At 44.3% G+C, this 19,610-nt stretch overlaps 2 protein-coding genes across 8 annotated transcripts in view; one reads left to right on the top strand and one right to left on the bottom strand.

Annotated features, from left to right (window-relative positions):
• The window catches only part of CTNNA2 (catenin alpha 2), a 1,212,918-nt gene that overhangs the window by 822,989 nt on the left and 370,319 nt on the right, over nucleotides 1–19,610 (top strand). The window lies entirely within an intron of this gene.
• LRRTM1 (leucine rich repeat transmembrane neuronal 1) lies at nucleotides 4,634–9,218 on the bottom strand. 3 transcript variants are annotated; one of them, XM_005662417.3, is made up of 2 exons: nucleotides 6,727–9,218; nucleotides 4,634–6,610 (listed from the first exon to the last, which is right to left on the bottom strand). In XM_005662417.3, exon 2 carries the CDS (start codon nucleotides 6,549–6,551, stop codon nucleotides 4,983–4,985), a length of 1,569 nt encoding a protein of 522 aa, XP_005662474.1. In that variant the 5' UTR covers nucleotides 6,552–6,610; nucleotides 6,727–9,218; the 3' UTR covers nucleotides 4,634–4,982. The 3 variants fall into 3 exon arrangements, with proteins under 3 accessions (XP_005662474.1, XP_005662475.1, XP_003125000.1); XM_005662418.3 differs by having other exon boundaries at nucleotides 6,879–9,218; XM_003124952.6 differs by having other exon boundaries at nucleotides 6,883–9,218.

Here is a 19,610-nt window from a genome sequence, read left to right as displayed (position 1 = left end):
GAGAGGTCCCCTCTGTTGGCAGAGTCCTGCATGGCCCGATTACCAGAGGCCAGAGCAAATGAAGTCATGATGGATATTCCTTGATTTGAGCGTGGCACCCGTGTCATCCACCAAGAATATGGTGAGCATGTACCCTTAGCCCAGGCCGGTCCTAGGGTCTTTGCTGGGTGGAGGAATGGAGGAGAAAACTATTCAGAGAAATTATTCAGCTATTCAGAGAAATTAGAAACAGGGTATAGTGGAAAGGGCCCCAGACTGAACACCCCATGCTTCCAACTAGCTAGGTGTTGCACAAAATCTTCCTCCTCTGTAAGCCTCAGGTTCCTGTGTAAAGATAGATAAGGTCTAGATAAAGGCTCCAATACCTCGTAACCACCCTCTAAAGAATTCCTCCATCTCATCTACATCCCTGACTAAGCCTTAAGGATAAAATACGCAGGCCTTTTGCTTTGAGCAAAAAAACCAGAAACCAAGTCCCATGGAAGAAGGACAGGAGGTAGTACCCAGGCAGAAGCAAGAATTTTGCCTCCAGGATCCCGGGAAAAAAAATATCAGAGTGGAGCATTTTTTAACAGAGAAATAAATACCTTTCATAACCCTGAGGTGGAACTCATTAGTTTGGTGCAGGCTCTCCAAAGAATGCTTTGCTGGCTCTTACCACTAGGTAGCAGGCATACACCCTCCTATGGACAAGAAGTGAAGCTCTCAGCTTGCACAGCCTCTGCCAACGCCTTAACTAATGCCTGAAAAATGCCATCACCACCTAAGTCCTTTACATCTTAATTGTGACTGATTTTATCAGATCCTTTCCAGAGTAAAAGTTTGATCATGGAAGAAGAAAGTAGGAGGATAATTAATGCTGGGATGGGGGTTGTTATATAATGTGATCCTATGTGTGTGTGGTTATATATATATATATATAACCACACACACATATACATGACAGAATAATATGTGTGTGATTATTATATGTCACATTAATGTCACATATATATATATGTGTGTGTGTGTGTGTGTCCCTAAACTTCTCTCAAAATATATTGCAGGTAACTGTTTAATAGTCATATTCCAGCTAAATCCTTATCATGACCAACCTAAATCAAGCAACATAACCACCTATCTAGAGGAGATAATTGATGCTTATTTTGACTACCCTGAAACATTATAATACCCGTTCTCCAAAACAGATATAAATTCTGGTCTCTTGGTACTATTCTCTGTGAGAAGGATGTCTGATGCCTCTCATTTTATCAGGATGTGTGATCCATCCATGCCCCTTCTAGATGACCGTGCCATACAGAATAGGTGCCATAATTGCTGACAGGTCAATTAATATAATCCAGAAACACAGGAGGCCCCTATGCCCTCCAGTGCTCTGTGTGCAGTTGCTTAGGAAACTTGAGAGGAATAACAAGTGGTGTTTGCCCCTCTAATTACTTACACATACTCAGAAATGTGTTGTTGACGCTAACTCATACCAAATGTCTCCTTCCTGAAGGCAGGGAGAAAGGTAAGGCAGTCTTACACTTTGAGTAGCTTGAGAGAATATAAAAATGAATTTTAAAAGTTTCCTTTGACCGGAACGCCCTTTGTTTGTAAAGGCAACTTTGCAGCCTTGAGAGCCTGGAGTAAGTGTTGGTCTCAGCTATGGGGGCAGGAGCTTTAGCACCAGGAAGGCCAAAGGATGAGTTTCATTTAACCTGCTCCCTCTCATACCATCTAAAAAACTACCATGGCTGAGACTGATCTGAGAGATTTGTCATTTGAGAGGACTTTTTTTTTCCCTATGTAAATATCCAAAAAAAACCCTCTATGGCATGACTGAACTTTAATCAGGAAAATACTGCACTTGGAGGGTTAATCCATCACAATGCCCAGGAAGAGACTTGGATTGTGGCCTTAAATTCTTTCCAAGGAGCACAGGACCATGAGATTAGCAACCTCTGTGGGAAGAACCAAAAAAAAAAAAAAAAAAGGTGCTACACCTTTAAAAACTAGGAGGTCGGAGCAAGTTTCTTGAAGCTTAAAGATCAATTAATTTAAGAAAGAAAAGATTTCAAGTGTCATAAAATCTTAGTTAAAACTACCGATTTCCCTTATTCTTGCTTTCTCCATCTCCCTGCCATTCTCCAAAGCAAGAGGCACAGGAGCATGAAATGATGTGTGCTAAATTCCTGTTGGTGTAGAAAACATATTTGCTTGCCTACAAACACACACACACACATACACTTAGAACATAGCTCTCTATGGCCATCATTTGCTCTCCAGATCTCAGATCGCACCACCTTATAAAAATCTTTCCTTAGATTTACATGGACTTCAGATCTACATATGTGATGTTTAGTCATATGGGAGGTGGGGGTGGCAGCAGCATATGACAAAGCACCATTATTCTCTTGCTTTTTCTCATGGCCATTTAAAAAAGAAGAGGGGGCAGGGATTCTTAGGGATAGGCGATAAATTCTCCAGTTTCCAATATTCATATTTCTAAGGGGAAGGTGGAGCTGTGCTTCTGATGTTTGCCAGAAAGGCTTTGCTTCTGGAGGCTTTCCCCATAAGCACACCAACACAGCCCTTAGTGCACTGAACAGAGCAGCTTTGGGCACTGGATTCCAGTAGCTTTCCTATGAGGAGATTAAATCAATGGAATCCAAGGATTGAATTAAATCCTTCAACTGCACTTTTTTTCCCCCAGAAAATCTAAGTTATCTTCTAGAAGAGATCTCTTTCCTGGGGTTTAATTATAGATGTTCCTGCAACCCCTGCCCTCCCAGTGATAGGCTGTTGACAATGGCATTTCCAAATGAACATTCTTAGACTAAATCCAAAGCCCCCTTCTCAAAGTTATCAAAGCACCTCTCTTCTAGAGTATTACTGGTCTAAATGGGTTGCATGCATGGTTTGTGTCATAAACTCATGCTTTAATTATAAACAAAATAAGATGAAGTTTTCTTGTCAGGAAGGATGAGCTGGTGGTGGTAGTGATGGTTTGTGAGTGTGTGTGTGTGTGTGTGTAAGAAACTCTCCCAAGGCTTCACATCTCAGAGACATTTGCAAAATATTTCTCTTGAAAGAACCTCTTAGAAGTAGTATTTTTAGGCATATTGGTTTCTCCATAGGCAGAAGAGAAATCTACTACCAATCCTCAGCTTAAGTAAACCTCCTGGTGATGCCACTCTGCATTTCAAACAGCTGATTTTGCCTCTTTCCATAGGTGCCTGGAGACATTTGCATTTAGGGAGAGGGTGGAACACATCCCCCGCCCCCCATCCCTCTTCCTGCTGTTTAGACTTCTCTCTTAAAAAAGAAAAAAGATGCCAGTCTGTAGGATCTTTCAGAGGGGTGAGCATCTGAGTTCGAGAAAGACTTCTGGACATGGACAACCTTCATTCACCAGCCGTCATTCATGACAGCTTATTTCAATCATACTTTTGCTTAAATTGTCAGTGAAAGAACCCTCCCACCCACCACGCATTCTCCTCCCTCTTTCGTTTCCCTTCACCCTCCAACTGCTACCACTCTTTAATTTAGTTCTAGAAACATCCTCCGTCTCCATGGACCTGGAAGCCTATTAAGGTTGGGAAGGGGCAGCCATTGACCCCAACACAGAAACACACTAAAACAACCCAGAGAAAGCAAGCATTACACAAGAGGGCAATCTGAGAAGAGGCAGCTTTTCTGTCCTGGGTCAACAAATTTTTCCTAGTTCAGGAATATTCGAACACAGGATCAAAACCTCATGTCCCCCACCTCACCCCACCCCCACCGCTTCTGTATCACAACCTCTGCAGGCAGCACCCAGGTAGGCATGCAGCCTGAGGTAGGATTTTTCCCACTGTTGCCCACAGTTACTAGGAGTGTGCTGTCACTGCTGAGAGCCTAAGCTTGCTGCAGTCTTAGCAGTCGACTCCAGAAAAGCCCAGCCTGCACCACCAAACATTTGGATTCTACCTTATTTCCCTCATTTAGTTCACAAAGAGGAGGAGCTGAGGGTCTTTCATTTGGGAGAGTATAGAAAAGGGCACAAATGCTACTAAGTCTGATGAAGCAAAGGCATAGGAAAATAATGACCCAGTGGGTATTTCGGGGGTGAGATTTTGATCTGATTTGAAAGATGCTTGAATTAAGCACCAAAAAAATGGTTTTTGTTCGTAGGAAAAAACTGTTTGACACTGCCTTTTAAAAAGCATTTGCAATGATTGCTGCCTTAAAGGCTGAGCATGGGTGCTCAGTCCTCCTTCTACTTGCTTACAAGTGGCTAGATTGCACTGTGTCCCCCCTACAAATAATATAAAGCGTCTTTTTTTTCCCCCAGTCCTTAATCATGTGGGCTACATCCACCTGAAAAGCTGTGTCCTTCTTAATGTTTCAAAATGAGCCTGGCTACTTTGCTCTTGAATTTCTGGGTTTTCCCCCTCTGGCCACTAGATCACTCCACCTCTCTCTCTCCTCTGTCTCTCCTTCTCTCTCTCTCTCTCTCTCTCTCTCTCTCACACACACACACACACACACATATACACACACACAGAAATTTTAACTGTTGCTTCTCTTTTAACACAGGTAACAATTCATTTAGGTTACACCAGTCTGTAAAAACTGTAAATGCTATTTTATTTTAAACCTTTTAGTTTACAAAAAAAAAAAAAAATCAATGATTGGTACCTTTTTACACTCTCAGATTCCTGAATATGGACAGATCTTCAAAGGGAGGAAGGAGTTCTCATATGAAATTTAAGATAGGCTGTCCTGAAGATTGTGGGGTGGGGTTTTGTTGTGTTTTATCTCGGTTTTTTGTTTGTTTGTTTTGTTTTGTTTTTAAGACACAATAAAGCTAAAATGTCAAGTCTCTGGGAGAGATCCCCTTACAGTTTCAGTCAAGGAGCATATCAGCACAGACAGGAGACCCCAGCCTGGCGCTTGCCGGGCCGTCCCGGCTGCCCAGGAGTATTTGGTAGCGCACGGGTTGAGAGCCACTGGGGCGATCACACCTCGCATTCCCTCGCGGGCTGCTGGTGGCAGGTACACGAGCCATACTCGTTGATGATGACCAGGGCTCCCTCAATGTGGTTCGGTTTGTAATCAACGTAGTATTCCTGGGCAGACATGGCAGCCATCTGATGCATGGTCTGTTTCTGCTTTTGCTTCCTGCGCTGCGTGACAAAGCACTGTCTGAGCTGCCTGAGGCTGGCAGGGAAACACTTCCAGGAGACATAGAGCACCAGGACCACGATGAGGAAGGAGAAGATGAGGGCCATGGTGCCCGTGACCACCTTGTGGATCTGCACGGCGTTCTCGGCGTGCTCGCCGCCGGGGAGAGCCACGGTAGCCGGCTCGAGCGTGCTGTCGAGCTGCCCCTCCCTGTCGTCAGTGAGCGTGGTGGCCGGGCTGGCGGGGGACCCCAGGTCGCTACGGTTGGTGACGGCCGAGAGCAGGTGGCCGCTGGTGGGCTCGGCCCCCTCCTCGCACAGGTGGAAGGCGTACACGGCGTCCAGGACGTCCTCGCCCTGTGCGTACTCGGGGCTGGCGCACTGCAAGTTGCCATCGTAGCGCCCCTGGAAGTTGTTGAGCCACGAGGCCAGGGCGCACACGTTGCGCCCACAGTCCCATAGGTTCCCGGCCAGGGTGATGCTTGTCAGCGACTTCCAGGAGTTGAGAATGCGGGGCTCGATGTAGGTGAGGCGATTGGAGTCCAGCTGCAGAGACTGCAGGTGCGGCACGGTCTCGAACACATGGGGCTCCATGTACTCGATCTCGTTGCCCGACAGGTCCATTTTCTCCAGGTTCCAGACCCAGTCCAGCGAGCTGACCACAATGGCCACCTTGTTCCTCCGCAGGCAGAGCGAGTGCAGGGAGATGAGGCGCGGGAAGTGGGCGAAGTTCACCTTGACCAAGTCGTTGTGCTCCAGGTGCAGCTCGGTGAGCTTGAACAAGCCCGCGAAAGAGTTGCGCGCCAGACTCTTGAGCTGATTGTATCCGATGTCGAGAAACTTGAGGCTGCGGCAGTCCTGGAAGATGCGCACGGGCACGAACTGGATGGCGTTGGCCCGCATGTGCAGCGTGGTGAGCTTCCGCAGCCCGTGGAAGAGGTCGGGCGCGAGCGCCTGCAGCTTGTTGTACGAGAGGTCCACGCTGCGCAGGTTGGGCATGGGCCGGAAGGTGGTGTTGGCCAGTTGGGTGATCTGGTTGGAACTCAGTGTGAGTTCCTTAACTCGGCGCAGTTTCTGAAAGGCGTCCCCCTGCACCGAGCAGATGTGATTGTGATCCAGATAGAGCCACGTGAGCTGCATTAACCCCGTGAACTGGCCGGCGCGCAGCTCCGAGAGGCTGTTGTAACGCAGGGACAAGCCCAGCAGGCCGGACAGGTTGTGGGGCGCCTCGGTGAGGTTGAGCGCCTCGCAGTACAGCAGCCGCCCCTCGCACCGGCACAGCTGCGGGCACCCGCTGGGGGCGGCGGGCAGCATCTGAAAGCAGGCCCCCAGCAAACACAAGACCACCCCCGAGGGCCTCCTCAGCAGCCAGTATAGACAGAGACCGAGCAGCAGGAAATCCATTAGCGAGAATCTTTCCAGAGAGGCTGGAGAATGTCCATTGGAAGCGCTCGGTCAGAAATCTACATCATATTTTATTCCGAGGGAGGGGAGCGGGGGAGGGGGAGAAAAGGGCAAAAATCAAATAAATATACTGAAATAAAGAAGGACCCCCCCCTCCCCAAAGCCACACGTTCACCTCTAAGCATGCAGAAAGCTGGGCAGCATAGAAAGTTCACAGCCACGGAAAGATCAAAGAGATGGTGATTTGGTCCATGTTAGATGCTGCAGCAAAGAAAAGGGAGGAAAAAAAAATTCTTCGGGAAAGAATTTAATTAAAAAGTGTCTTACCCACCCTTTTCCAGAGAGTGACAACCTCCATTCAGCTGCTCCCTTTGTGTGCAGGCTAATTATATGCAGGGCGAGAGAAGACCCCTCTGTGTTTCCGAGGCAGCCCCGGTCCGCGGCCGGCGGATCTGGCAGGCGCACAATGTCTCACTTTGCTGCTCGGCTCGGGGCTGCAAGGGCGGCCGGCGAGGCGGGGAGGCGACTTCTAGGACCCGCAAGTTTCCCAACTACGTGCGGGAGCCGGGGCTTCGCCTTCCTGCCGCTGTCCTTTCCCTCTGCAGTTCGGACTGTGACGTTGTGGGGAAAAAAACTCCAAACTCGGGGCTCGCGACTCCCCAGGATTTGACAGTCTGGTTAATGTCCGTCATTGGAAAGGACCACTGACCGGCGCCACCTTTTACTCCGCGGAGACCGCCTGCCATTCGCGCCCGGGGCGGCTGCGGAGAGCGGGCTCGCTCATGCTTTGCGGCCGGCGGGGAGGTGCGGGCGGCGGGCGGCGCGGGCGGCGGCGCGGGGAGCGGGGAGCGGGGAGCGGCGCCCGGGCTCCTTCCCTCCGCCAGGCAGTGTGCGGCGCGAGCTTGCACAGGCACCTACTGCTCACTGAGTGTCGTAAGCTGCTCACGATTGTGCGTCTTCCCGGAGCACCTCAGACATGGGCAGATTGAAAAGGGGTGGGCAGAAAACCAACATTTTCCCGAAGCACTAAAGTAATATATGTTCTTTGATAAAATGGAAAACACTTTCAGCTTTTTTGGTCCATTTTTCAGAAAGAAAGAAAAAGGGGGTGGGGAGAGGGGATGGAGATAGGGGCTAGCATCATCAATGACAAGATATATCCAAGTGGGAGACTGAAATATTCTGTCCCGCTCCCCCTTCCCCTTGGGAAATGTTTCCCCTCCCCCTTTAAAGCTGTCTACGTGTAAGAGATACGTAGGAATCTGTAGCGAAATCAACATTTGGTCCTTTGCTGTAGAAAAGCAACTTGAGAGAAGCTACAGGAAAGCAATGATTGTGGGGGCTTAGCTAAGATTTTTTTTTTTTTTTCCTTGCGGTCACTGGAGTTCTGCAGTCGGCCAGCCCTTTTAGGTGGCGGATGGGGGAATGCTTTCCAAACTCAGCAGATTTGGGAAGCCATCCTGGTCTCCGCGGTAGGAAAGCCAGAGTGGCAGGGAGTCTTCCTTGCCTGAGATCCCGCCGGGGTTTCACCAGTCTCCATAGATGTCTGTGGGGTCCCGGTGGATTAAAGAAAGATTCTGCTGTCTGACACCAGGAGGGCTGACCCTGACGTGCTGTTCATGGTGATTACAGAGCCCTGCAGTACACTCCACTCCAAGATGATGTGAGGGAGAATAAGCAGAGAAGGGGTAGTTTAAACCCTAAGGAAACCTACCTCTTTCCATACACTCACCCCTACTTAAGCTTTGAGATTGTTACCACATTGTGTCTTCTGAGGATGAAGAGAGATATTTGCCTGATTATGTCCATTGCCAATCATTTATGGATGGGCTCCTTAAGCTTCTTATGATGAACTCTGTCTTTGTTCCAGCTGGTCTGGAGAGGGTCTACGTTGCTATCGTCAGGAACCTGTTGGTCATCTGTTAAAAAAAAAAAAAAAAAAAAAAATGACAGAGAAACCCTTCTGGAAGTGAGCAGACAAGCCTAGCTTCTTGACAAAGATGCTCAAGGATGTTTTTGTTTATGTGGATCTCCAGCTTCTCTTTTTGAATTCCCATCATTTCTGTCTCTTACGAACTGAAAATAAGTGGGCATTATCAATAGCTGTACTCATGTTGATAAGAATGAAGTGAATTACCAAAGCTCCTGGGTTGGATTGGCCTTGGGCAGGTAACGAGGTTGGTCCTTACATCCAAGCTGAAGATACCTACCAGTGAAATCAAAGTCACCGAAGACTGGTGGTACCTTTCAGGAAAAGTCATATGAACAGGGACATGAATCATTCCTTTCTGTGTTTATCTGAGCTCTGCCCTGGTCATTCATCTCTGAGATGCATCATTTGAATGGAAAGAAAACAAATGTGAAACGTCCTCAACATCACATCTTGTCTTAGGAGCTAAAAGAGACATTAGAAGATCAACCTCCTTAATTTTGCCCATGAGAAAACTGAGGTACAGAGACATTGGGTGATAACCCAAGGTCTCACAGCTCGTTACTGGCACCAATGGGATTTTTTTCCCTGTCTCACACCAAAATGGTGGTCTTCCTTTACCATTCTTGGTGGTTGCCTCTCTACCACTCTTGCCTCCTGCCTAAGGCAGGGCACCTGCAGGTCTTGTCCTGGCACCTCTGAGGAGCTGCGGAACACTTTAACAGATAAACAATTTCACCATCAAGTATTTTCCCCTCTTGCCAAGACAATTATTCTTGACAGCAGGCTGGCTGATTGAGCCATAAACTCTAAAGAGTTGGGGAGCTGGGGCAGGCAGGGGTAAACATTGGCCAGCCATTCAGCAAGTATTTTGAGTACAAGCCACCCAATCCCTATGGCTGCTAGGAAGAAAATTCTCCTAATGCAAGCAGTTTGGCAGAGTGGTGATAGAGCCTGCCAAATGGGCAAGAAGAGGTCCCACTCTGGATGTCACTTGATTTGTAGAGCTGGTACAGAGAGGCAGAAAAGAGTTGAGTGTTGGCAAGAAGGAAAGAGAATAAAATTAAATTCACTGCATTTATATGTGAGTTTTCTTCTAAGTATGCTACTTAAGACGTAGAAGATGCGTCTAGGCTGTAATTTAAAAAACACCAACATATATATGTGTATATTATTTATATATATATATTTTATATATATATATATATATATATATATATATATTGCTTTTCACATTATTATCCTGCAAATCACTTCATCTGGATGGTATGTTAAACCTTTCCCACTTCTAACATGGCAAGTCTGCATCTTTTCTACGGCTTTAAACCCCTTGGCAGAACCATATACATTAACAGATTGAAATGAGCTTTATTGAAATTTAGCTATTCTAAGTCATCTAAGTTGCAGAATCCCAATTTATTATGTATTTAAAGCATACCAGCCCTGATTAAATCAATGCAAATTAGGTTAAATAAGAACAACATGAATCAAGTGTTTCAGCAAAGTTGAGTCGAGAAACGACAACTTTTGAGTCACCACAGCAAGTTGATACGGCTGTTTTTCGTGAGTTCTAATTTCATGCCTCTTAGGGGCCAACACACTGAAAAGTAAAAAAAGGAAAGAGCTCACCTAAAGTTCTCTCTCCCTTTCCTCATGTTTGATCTTTCATATCTCTTTGCCTTATGTCTTATAGGAACATCTGATTCCTGGTTTACAATTTGAATGATTGTATGTAGATATGAGTGATCTCTTTTTCTGGAATAACCACAGGTATCTGTTGGTAAATGTCCTCTTCAGTGTTGGATGCTGATTAGAGATGCTTAACACACTTTCAAAACACCCTTGAGGAGTTCCCCTGGTGGCCTAGCGGCTTAAGGATCCAGGCTTGTCACTGCTGTGGCTCAGGTCCCTGCTGTGGTGTGGGTTCAATCCCTGGCCCAGGAACTTCCTTATACCACAGGCAGAGCAAAATACCAAACCAAAGCAACAACAACAAACACCCTTGACATTGTCCATATTTCTTTGGGGAAAGAGATTGAGCAGGTGTTGCTGAACTGCCTTGGGAGCTGGGGATCAAGAAAACCACCTCTATGGAGTTCCCATTGTGGCTCAGGGGCTTTAGAACCTGATTGTAGTCTCTGTGAGGATGCAAGTTTGATCTCTGGCCTCACTCAGTAGGTCAAGAATCCGTTGTTGCCACTAGCTGCAGTGTAGGTCACAGATGAGGCTCGGATCCCGAGTTTCTACAGCTGTGGTGTAGGCTGGCAGCTGCAGCGCAGACTCAACCCATAGCCTGAGAGCTTCCATATGCCATAGGTTCATCTGTAAAAAAGGAAAAAGAAAGGAAAAGAGGGAGGGAGGGAGGAAGGAAGAGACTTAACTCAAGCTATCAGGCCACATGTGATTGGGAAGTGGGTTAAGAAAGGATAAGAATCTTGAAAATGTAGTTCAGCAAATGGGAAGGAACTTGGGTACATGAAGTACGGATGTGATTGCCCAAACACAATCGGGAACTAAGAGGAGAGAGAAAAGTGAGCTTGGTGCAGGTGGAGAGGCCAGAAATACAGCGTGAAGGAGGGAGAGGTGACTAATTCCTCCTCTCCCTAAACCTTAGACAGTAACCTTTGCCTAATAAACCTTCCTGCTTTTTCTTGGCATTTTATGTTGTGACATATTGCCGGGGGGCGGGAGGGGGGGAGGTCACATACAGTTTTGTTTTGCTTTTTGGGGAATATGTTGTACCTCTCCCTTTTCATTTCAACTGAAGACCCCCCTCCAGTTTGTTCATTTGAGTCCAAATAGTTTGTAAACCAAGAGGGCACAAGGGACAAAAGTCTGAAATGAGCATGCATTCTGAGGATTGGCTTTCCACAAGTAGACTTTGGCAGTATTCAAGGAAAGAGAAATTGAAGTGATGATTTTAATGTTCAGCCATTGCTTTGCACCAGCTTGGACCTTGATCTTTATGTGGTTGTCTTTAATTTTCAGTAGCAGTGAGCCATGGCTTTTCTTTAGAAGGAAACATTTAGAGGGAGGGAAGGGGGGTGGGAGTTAGAGTTTCAAAAGGAGAGAATTAACTCCGTTGTCCCTGTGGGCACACAGCGTACAGCTGGCATTTTACAGATGGCCTGTGAAGATGCACGTGGGACCAAACGGTGAAGGCTCCAAGGCTTCTCCCAGGATACCTCCTTAGGAGGAACACAGTTTAAAAAGAAGGTCATGGAGTTCCCGTTGTGGTTCAGCAGGTTAGAATCTGACTGGCATTCGTGAGGATGCGGGTTCGATCCCTGGCCTCGCTCAGTGGGTTAAGGATCCAGCTTTGCCACCAGCTGCAGTGTAGTTTGCAAATACAGCTCATATCCAGTGTTGCTGTGACTGTGATGTAGGCTGGCAGTTGCAGCTCTGAGGTGACCCCCTAACCTGGAAACTTCCATATGCTGCAGGTGTGACCCTAAAAAGAAAAAGAAAACAAAAAAAAAAAGAAGGTCATGATTCTCATCAAACATTATCCTCCTCTTACAACAAGTAATAATAGGAGTAACACTAAGGCAATACCTACTATTGCTCAATGCATGAAATTAAGTCGAACAGGTAAACCAGACATACAACTACTCAGTGCTGTCCTCCTTGGGAGGAAAGAGAAGCAGACACTGAGGGAGTTTGCTGATAATCTTTATTTATATATCACACAGTGCTTGAGAGTAAATGTCTCTAGAACATACAAATGAAAAAAGCTGGCAGGTCAAATGGGACCAATGCTAAAAAGCTTCTTGGAAGGAAGTAAAGTTTATTTATGAAGTGGTTTAAGGACTCAAGATGTAGGCTCACTGACAGAAGGGCCGGGCCTCGGGAAAGGCTACGTACAAGTAGGGGAACTGAAATGGTTACATCATGATTCGTTAAGAATCATGTCCTAGTCCTAGGGGAGAAGAAAATGGACAGGGACAAATGGAATTTCTTTGTTGGGAGAGAAAGGAAGTTATTAAAGGGCTTCCAAACATTCCCTCTATTAAAACCATGAATGAGTTCCTGTTGTGGCTCCGTGGTAACGAACCCAACTAGTATCATGAGGATGAGGGTTCGATCCCTGGTGCCACTCAGTGGGTTAAGGATCCAGTGTTGCTGTGGCTGTGCTACAGGCTGGCAGCTGCAGCTCTAATTCAACCCCTAGCCTAGGAATTTCTGTATGCCACATGTGTGGCCCTAAATAGGAAAACAGACAAATATGTGTGTGTTCCCCAGATCTAGTTTTCCCTTGATCTGGTTTTACAAAAGCTGACAATAAACCAATTCTGCTTTATAGGATGCACCTTATGTGGGGTATGTCCATGAATCTAGGTATGTGATCCACCTTGAGAAACAACAGCACAGCTTAGTGTAATAACTTTTAAAGATAACCATTGCTAATTTGATGATTATCAGTTGCCATTAAATGAATTGTCTGTTTTGTTTTTTTGTTTGTTTGTTTGTTTGTTTGTTTGCCACACCCATGGCAAGCAGAAATTCCTGGACCAAGAATCCAGTCTGCACCACAACAGTGGCTCAAATCCCAGAAGTGACAATGCTGGATTCTTAGCTGCTAAGCCACCCGGGAACTCTGTACAATTCTTTTTTAAAAAAAGGGCTTCCAGTGCTGTACTGAATTTTTAGGTTGCTATATTCTTCTAAGTCTCTAATGCTGAAGACCTTAGAGTTATCTTTGACTCATAACAAATACCTGGTTAGTTCTAAAAGCCTGCCCTGCTTTCCCAGACCCCTCTCCACAAGCTTCCTTTGCACTGGTATGCACTCCCATCCTACCATATTGCACCTGACTGCTGTACAAACTCTCTCCATTTTTGCTTACCTTCTTTCTAGCCATTCTTCAAGGTTGATATCAAATTTCCTCCGTGACGTCTTAATTGATTCCTGTGTAATGTGATCCCTCATTCTTCTGAACTCTGTTAGCAGCTTCCTCTACCAACCCTGCTCCTGTTCACTTTATATGAGTGTGACATTCATTTCTAATTATAGCATTTTAGGACTGAATAGGACATTAAACATCGTGGAGATTCGGAATAAAAATATTTCACCTGGGGAGTTGTCTGGTGGCCCTACCGGTTAAGGATCTAGTGTTGTCACTGCTGTGGAGTGGGTGGGATTCCTGACTCAGGAACTTCTGCATGGCTAAAAAACTTTTCATTGGGGTTCCTTGCTTTGCCATTTTTTCTATTCGATCCTGCACAGGTCACTCCATTATCAATGAAATCGGACTAAGGATGGCTGTCTTAAAGGATTCTTGTGGAAAATTCAATGAGATCATGTATATTAGAGTTTTGCAACTCAAAACTATAAGCTTAGGACTAGCAGCCTTGGAGGATGTTAGAAAGGCAGAAGCTCAGGTGTCTTCTTAGACCCAGTGAATCAAATCTGTATTTTACCATTAGCTCCAGGTTAAAATTAAATTTTGAGAAGCATTCTATTGGAGCACTTACAAATTCTAACCTGAAAATTTAACCCAGGTGTCACTAAAGTCCTAGTTTTATAATTAATATTATAAAATTAAGTGATAACCCAAGATGGGTGGTAGAATTTGAAAAAAACTCCAATCTTCTGAATTATTTCTCCATCCTATTCGATTTAAAACATATAGAATGCAAGGTCTCTGTCTGGCTCCGTACTTAGCACTTAGTAGGGCTCTTAATAAACTTTGGTTTTCTATTGTTACAGCAGTAGGTACAGAGCCCTTGTTCACTCTAGCTTTAGGCATCTCCCAGCTCATATTACATCTCAGTTTTTCTTATCACTATCAATCTGTATGTGTTTCTCACAGATGTTTAAGTTTCACTTTTTTTATTATAGAAAAATGACAAATAATAGTTCCCACTGTGGCTCAGCTGGTTAAAAAAACAACATAGTGTCCATGAGGATTCGGGTTTGATCCTTGGCTTTGCTCAGTGGGTTAAGGCTCTGGTGTTGCCCCAAGCTACTGTGTAGGTCACAAATGTAACTGAGATCCAGCGTTGATGTGGCTGTGGTGTAGGCTTCAGCTGCAGCTCCGATTTGACCCCTGGCCCAGGAACTTACATATACCGGTGTGGCCATACAAATAAAAAAAAAAAAAAAGACAAATAGGAAAAAACAAGAATAGATAAAATTTGAAATGACCATTGTCACCTAAATTCAACCACCCGTACAGAGATAAACTATTAAGTTTTGGGTACATGTTATTCTAGAATTTGTCTTACTTCACATATATTTCTATTTTCTAAAAATATGATAATATTATAAATATTACTTTGTAACTTTTTTTTTTTTAATTTTGTCTTTTTAGGGCTGAACTCTTGGCATATGGAGGTTCCCAGGCTAGGGGTAGAATCGGAGCTGTTAGCCACTGGCCTATACTACAGCCACAGCAATGCCAGATCTGAGCTGCATCTGCGACCTACACCAAGCTCATGGTTATACTGGATCCTTAACCCACTGAGAGGCCAGGGATTGAACCTGCATCCTCATGGATACTAGTCAGACTTGTTTCTGATGAGCCACAACAGGAACTCTCCGTAACTATTTTTTTTTTCATCGTTGACATTTTCCCACATCCAGAATACAGCCTGCTGTGGCTCAGCTGTAGCAAATCCAACTAGTATCCATGAGGATGTGGGTTCAATCCCTGGCCTCACTCAGTGGGTTACTGTTCCGGCATTGCCATGAGCTGTGGTGTAAGTCACAGACACAGTTCGGATTACGTGTTGCTGTGGCTGCAGTGTAGGCTGGCAGCTATATAGTTCCGATTCGCCCACTAGCCTGGGAACTTTCATACTTCTGTACGCAGCAGGTATGGCCCTAAAAAATAAAATAATAATAATAATAATAATAATAATAATAATAAAGAACATAAATTGATAGGATCATCTTCAGTGGCTACAAACCATTCTAGTTATTTTGTCTTTCTCCTTTTTTTTTTTAAACCAGTTAAGTTGTTTCTGTTTGTTTGTTTGCCTTTATAAAATGACTGGGTTCAACATCCTCCTACATATACGACTATAAACTGAATGCTTATGCCCTCAAAATTCAGATATTGAAACCTAGTTCCCATTGTGACGATATTTGGAGGTGGGACCATCAGGGGTTATTAGGTCATGAGAATGGAACTGTCACTAATGGAATTCATGCTCTTATGAAATAAACCCCAGAGAGCTCTTTGGCCCCTTCTGCCACGTAAGGACACAGTGAGAAGGGATGCCTGTGAACTAGGAATCAGGCTCTCAAATCTACCAAATCTGGAGGCACCTCTATTTTAGACTTCCCAGTCTCCATAACTGTGGGAAAGAAATGTTTGTTGTCTGAGCTACTCAGTCCATGGTATGTTTGTTATAGCAATTTGAACAGACTAGGATATAGATCCTTGTACATTTGATCAATGGTGTTTTTAAATATTAATTCTAGAAGTGATATTGATATGCAGACGGTGAGTACTTCTTAAGACTTTGCCGAAGTTCCCATCATGGCTCAGAGGTATAAGGACCCTGACTAGTATCCATGAGGACTCGAGTTCTATCCCTGGCTTTGCTCAGTGGCTTAAGGACCCTGAGTCACTATAAGCTGCAGTGTAGGTTGCACACGCTGTAGCTCTGATTTGACCCCTAGCCTCATGGGTGTGGCCCTAAAAAGACAAAAAAAAAAAAAAAAGACTTACCCTGTGTAAGGCCAGATTGTCCTTCTGAAAGATTGTCCATGTTTCACCCACAACATTTTTCCTGAGAAACTCCACCGCACCATAAATAAAAATACCCTTGGTCCCCTCTTCTTCATCTGCCTGGGACACCGACTAAGATTCCTATGGGAATATGCTCTGGGTGCCTTGGATCCATTCTTCGTTCTTATTCCCTTTCCCTCCTTTCTGAAATGCAGATTAAGGGCTGGATTTTACAAGCCTTTCATTCCTGTATCTTATTAAGTGGCTGGCCAGCCAAATTATTTTCACAGAGGTGTTGTTGTCTGAAAATAGGTTAATGTGGTGTTACTTAAAATACCCTAAGGAGGTAAGAATGTTTAAATATTTGTGAGATGCACTAGACTCTCCGCTGCTCTTTGCGATTCACAGTACACTATTAATCTCAATCACAAGAAATCTTGTTTTTCATGGTTTCATCCAGTTATTTGGGACATCTGTTAACACCAAACCAGAACAGCTTTGGAAGCACTTATTTCCTTGGGTGTCCACAGGTACGTTTGACTTTAACTTGGCTCTCACTGTACCAAGAAGCGATTCTGACGTTTGGATTTTAAACACTACAGCAGGACCCTGGTGCAAAAATCTGTTTTCTGTCAGGCCCCAAGAATTTATGGGGATAGCTGGACAACTACTGTTCTTCTCTTTGGTATTAGCTAGTCTCACCTCCTCATCCTAGCCACGGATAATGGAACTGATTTCATTCTGTACTAAGTTCTGGCTCTGGTACATCTTGATGTTTCAATATCTTATTTTATAGAATTTTTCAGATGGTGCTAATTTTGCCTTTGTGGAAAAATGAAACCTAAGTATAAACTTGTTATTTCCCTGCTTTCAGGACCTTTCAATATCTACCTCTAAAGGCATGGAAGATGATCAGATATGAGTAGCCGTAAATAAAGAGTATAGGAATTGCCCCATAGCACTGGTAAACATGCCCCCTTTCCTCTTAGTGCAATCTGGCACAGTGCTGGGTTTGTATAGATTCTTGTGGAGTGAAGTTTATTAACTGGTTTGAATTTATTGCTCCTTCTTAAGTATCAGTTCATATTTTAGAGGCTACATGAAAAAAACAAACAAAAACCTGGTGGTTAAAACTATAATCATTTTATTTAGTTCACAGTTCTTTGTGTTGAGTCAGGAGATCATCTGTTTGGACCAGCTTAACTGTGCTCACTCAAATGTCTGCATGTAACTAGAGAACTAGCTGGAGACAGGATCCTTTAGGAGGGCTTCACTCAAAGGGATGGTGTTTGGCAGGCTGTTGACTGGGGCACCCTGCTTCTCTCCCATGTGACCTTGCATCCTCAGCAGGCTACCTTGGGTGCATTTGTGTGGTGATTGAAGGCTTCTAAGAGCAGCAAGAGAGAGCAAGCCTCCATGCACAAGTTGTTCTCCGGTCTCACCTTCTGGCACGTTGCTGTTGTCCATTGGCCAGAGCTAGTCACGTGGTCATCCTGAGTCAAGGGTAGAGAAAGAGGTTCCGTCTCTGCATGGGAGGGAAAGAATTTATCATCACTTTTGCAGGTTAAATGAAATAGTACTGGCTTAATGTTCTAAGTATGAAATACTATAAAGTAATTTTTGTTTCTTTTTTTTCTTTTTTGCTTTTTAGGGCTCTGCTTGCAGCACATGGAAGTTCCTAGGATAGGGGTCCAATTGGAGCTGCAGCTGCTGGCTAACGCCACAGCCACAGCAACATGGGATCTGAGCTGCATCTGTGACATACACTGCAGCTCATGGCAATGCTGGATCCTTAACTCTCTGAACAAGGCCAAGGATTGAACCTATGTCCTCATGGATGCTAGTTGGGTTCATTACTGCTGAGCCACAACGGGAACCCCGGATTTTTATTTCTTAGCCCACGAGACAGCATCATCGATAAGCACCAAGGACCAGCAGCAAAGACATCACCTTGAGATTATTAGAAATGCAGACTCTGAGACTCTACTCAAGATATACTTGAATCAGAATCTACATTTTTACAAGATCGCCAGGTGTTTCATAAGCCCAGTAAAGTTTTAGAAGCACTGTATCTTTTCTCTATTCCTCATAATTCCCTTTCCTAGGTTGCTGTGTTCTCCTGTTGAGTGATAGATCTTTGATTTTTAAAGGTGCCAGAACTGTTTCCTCGGCACAATTGAAACAGAACGAACACAGGTTTAAACAGTAAAACAGGTTGCTTCACAGCATGAATAGCTAGAGAGAGAGAGGCTATAACATTTTTCTGCTCAATTGTCCTTTGTCTATAAAAATAGAAATTTAAAATTAAAATCACAGTACATAAATATTAAAGAATTTTGTATTTAACTAGGAAGCACCATTTAGCTATTAGAACAATTTTTTAAAGTAGAAACAGCAAGGCACATAGTTAAGCTGACTTTTTATTTTCCTGAACAGCTGCTTAACTGGACCTTGGCTTTCTGAAGGTTGAGAGATTGACGGTCCTGTCTTAAGACAAGTTAGGCTTTCATACAGGTAATAAGACCAACAGAACTTATTAAGCATCTACCAAGTGTAGGCCACTGGTCTAAATTTGTGAAAATTAAGCCTAGTGTGGTGGATTCCCTTCATTTTAGACCCCAGAAGTGAGTGGGTGGAGAGTAGGAAGGAATAGCTAAGCTTTCAAAAATATAAATTTATTTCACCAGACTGAGAACAAATACCTTTAGATAAAGGTCCTAGAGTGAGAGTTCCTTGGTGGTCTAGTGGTTAGGATTCAGCACTTTCACCACTGCAGCCCAGGTTCAATCCCTAGTCTGGGAACTGATTGCATATCAAGCCATTGCATGCCATGGCCAAAAATCAATCAGTTAAACAAAGGATCTAGAGCTCTACTCAACTTTCTTTTGAATGGAGGAATCTGGTTATGATGACCAATGCTCTCAAGTTTTCCTTTTTTTAAATTTTTAAATTTTTTTATTTTTTCCATTGTAGTTGGTTTACCGTGTTCTGTCAGTTTTCTACTGTACAGCAAAGTGACCCAGTCACATACACATTCTTTTTCTCGAATCATCCTCCATCATGCTCCATCACATATGGTTCCCAGTGCTATGCAGCAGTCCCGTTTGTCTTTTACCTCAAGGCTCAACAGAAGGGGAAAAAAAAAAGAGAGAGAGAGAGCAAAAAATTTTGCTTATAGCTAATACTCTTCAACATATATGCTTTTGGGGTCCTGTTCTTGTGCACCAGTTAGGAGTTAACAAGTATCTGTTGAGTACTTAATATATGCAGGTGCATTCTAATCTGTGAATAAGACTAACTTTGTAAGCAAGCAGACATAGATAATTTTTTTAGATAATGAAGAGCTAGGGAAACTGAAAATAGAACAATATGGAAGAGAGAAATTAAGGGAAGGGGGCTATTTTACCTCAGATTAGACGATGTTTCCTTGAAGAGTTGACATTTGAGTTGA

Source organism: Sus scrofa, chromosome 3 (genome assembly GCF_000003025.6).
Source record: "Sus scrofa isolate TJ Tabasco breed Duroc chromosome 3, Sscrofa11.1, whole genome shotgun sequence".
NCBI classification, from domain to species: domain Eukaryota; kingdom Metazoa; phylum Chordata; class Mammalia; order Artiodactyla; family Suidae; genus Sus; species Sus scrofa.
This window is presented reverse-complemented; position numbering and strand designations above follow the sequence as displayed.